The sequence below is a fragment of the Frankliniella occidentalis genome, unplaced genomic scaffold (genome assembly GCF_000697945.3).
Source record: "Frankliniella occidentalis isolate FOCC.00 unplaced genomic scaffold, Focc_3.1 Scaffold171, whole genome shotgun sequence".
NCBI lineage: Eukaryota > Metazoa > Arthropoda > Insecta > Thysanoptera > Thripidae > Frankliniella > Frankliniella occidentalis.
In genome coordinates, this window is record NW_026267297.1 from 384,385 (window position 1) to 386,583 (window position 2,199).

Genomic DNA, 2,199 nt, shown 5'->3' on the forward strand with positions numbered 1-2,199 from the left:
ACTACTGCCATCACCACTGGAGCTACTACCACCAGGACTTTCCATTACTGTTATTACTAAACCACACCCAACACCGAAAACTCCTGCTCATACCTGCACAAGCACAGAAAAAGTAAACTGGATAAGACCAAAAATAGTAGAAATTAGGATTCAGTACATAGTTAATAAGAATAAAAATAAAGTTACTTATAGACCAATTTAATGAAACCATTTTTGACAATACCAGAGATGCTATTGCAAATAGATGTAAGGATCGAGTGACAGTAAATTTCTATCTAGGTGGGATAAGAAATGGTTTCATGATTGTATGGCATCAAAAAATTTCGATCACTCCATTTAGTTCCCCCTTACACCTGCCAAGCAGCTCAACTTTCACCTGCATAGAAGCACAAGTTCTACAGTAAAAACAAGAAGAGAAATGCCAAATTTGAGTTGGATTCACATAGTTAATGGGGACGCAAAGTAATACCGTAATACACATTTTTAAAACTAGCAATCCAAAAAATACTGAGAGAAATTTTGCTAAAAATAATAAGCGAATATGCAATAAATCTAGTTTGGTGATGAAAATAATATCTTTAATTAGATGTGACAATTGTCCTAACAAATCCACTTCACCAAATACCCATATACCTAAATTGTTAACACGATGTTCAATTCAATTTTCTAAAATGGAAACAAACCAATGCTCATTAAGTAAGAAAAGTCCAATAAATGACATGTTCTAAGGTAGGCTAGGGGAATACACCTGTTTGGCTAACTAACCTACACCGGGGTCAAAATAAGGAACGGTAGGAGAACAAGGCCAAATTGTTTTTTCCCAAATACCGTTTGAATACCAAAAAGTTGTAAAATACCACAAAGGTGCTTTAAAATTAGTATCCGTACCTTGATGGATTGCACTTGGGTTCGGAATCTACACAGGCTGCCGCCAAAGGACCGTAGCCTCGTACCCCTGTAGCTCCCACTTGGAGCGGCTCCCGTTCCTCCCCGGAAACAGACCCACACAGAGAAAACTTTCTGACTTGTTCTTTAGGCTAAGGCAATGTAGATATACATAGAAAAATAAAACACCAATTAAAATAAAAGTAAGAACTGTTATTTTTGGCTGTGAACGATGATATTGAGAAATTAAAGTTAATAGACGACATGGATGGATGAATTTGTTCGATGTTGGTAGGCTAGTAGTACAGTACATAAACAAAAGTTCAAACCAGCAGCAACTTTCGGACCGCCCAAATCCAAATCTTCTCATGGCATTTCAAGACAATTCTATTTTTTTCTAAAAGAACAAGTGGTCTTCTGGGTTAAAATTCTATTTTTCGTTTAGCACGTGTTTCTTACAATGACAACAGAGTTCAATAAAATGCTTGCCACTCCTTTCAAACCACCCTCTGACGTGGATTTTAAAAATAGTTTTCTGACTTAACCTATGCTGATCGGCCACGCAAGGGTTTGAGAAAAATATTTTCAGCTGTTTGCACAGTTTTAACGTGTCATCTCTTTTCTTCAGTTTGCTCAATACCTCTGTTGGGTCGCGTGTTGCGAGAGTCGAGTGCTGTCATGTTTGGGTTAGACATTCCCAAGATGAAAATAGTTTTGTATGCTTTGACTTTTCTTGGGTATACATACAGTGGATATGGGGCAGATGTCATATCGCATCTTCGCGATGCGGTCTTGTCTGCTGAGAATGTTTTTGGTGACTTTCTTGACAATTTCATCCATGTAGCGAAAAAGTTTAGAGGTGTGTCGGAAGTCTTAAATGCAGCTGTTGATGAAGATTGCCACTTTTTGTGTCCAAATGGTTTGTATAATTTATTACTTCTTTGCCTTTTCTTCTACTGTCCAGTTTACATTATTACAAAAGTTATTGTGCGGTATGTCTGTGCAGGTATGAAACCAACAGCAAATAAATATCACAAACCCTCAAGTAATGGATGTGGGCCAGTTGGAATGGAGGTAAGTTTTTAAATTATAGATACTATTTCAATGAGTGTGTCCGAATTCAGCCACCGACCGAGCACCGACCGGTCGGTGGTCGAGCGGTCGGTCGTCGAGCGGCCGGTCGCGAGCCGCTCCAAGCAGCTATGCCAACCGCGAACCACGAAGTCCTTTCGCTGGGGATGGTTGCGGATCGCGACTACCCCCGCGGAGGACCCGCGGAGGACCCGCGACGATCCCCCGCGTAAGACCCGCGCC

General features: G+C 40.2%; 1 protein-coding gene across 1 annotated transcript in view; it reads left to right on the forward strand.

Annotated features, from left to right (window-relative positions):
* The first annotated feature begins 1,173 nt into the window (after positions 1-1,173).
* LOC113209274 (group XIIA secretory phospholipase A2) overlaps positions 1,174-2,199 on the forward strand; it is an 8,169-nt gene continuing 7,143 nt past the window's right edge. The window contains exons 1-2 of the mRNA XM_026426698.2: positions 1,174-1,804; positions 1,892-1,959. Coding sequence (XP_026282483.1) covers positions 1,564-1,804; positions 1,892-1,959 — 309 coding nt within the window. The 5' untranslated portion in view covers positions 1,174-1,563. The remainder of the gene's footprint in view (positions 1,805-1,891; positions 1,960-2,199) is intronic.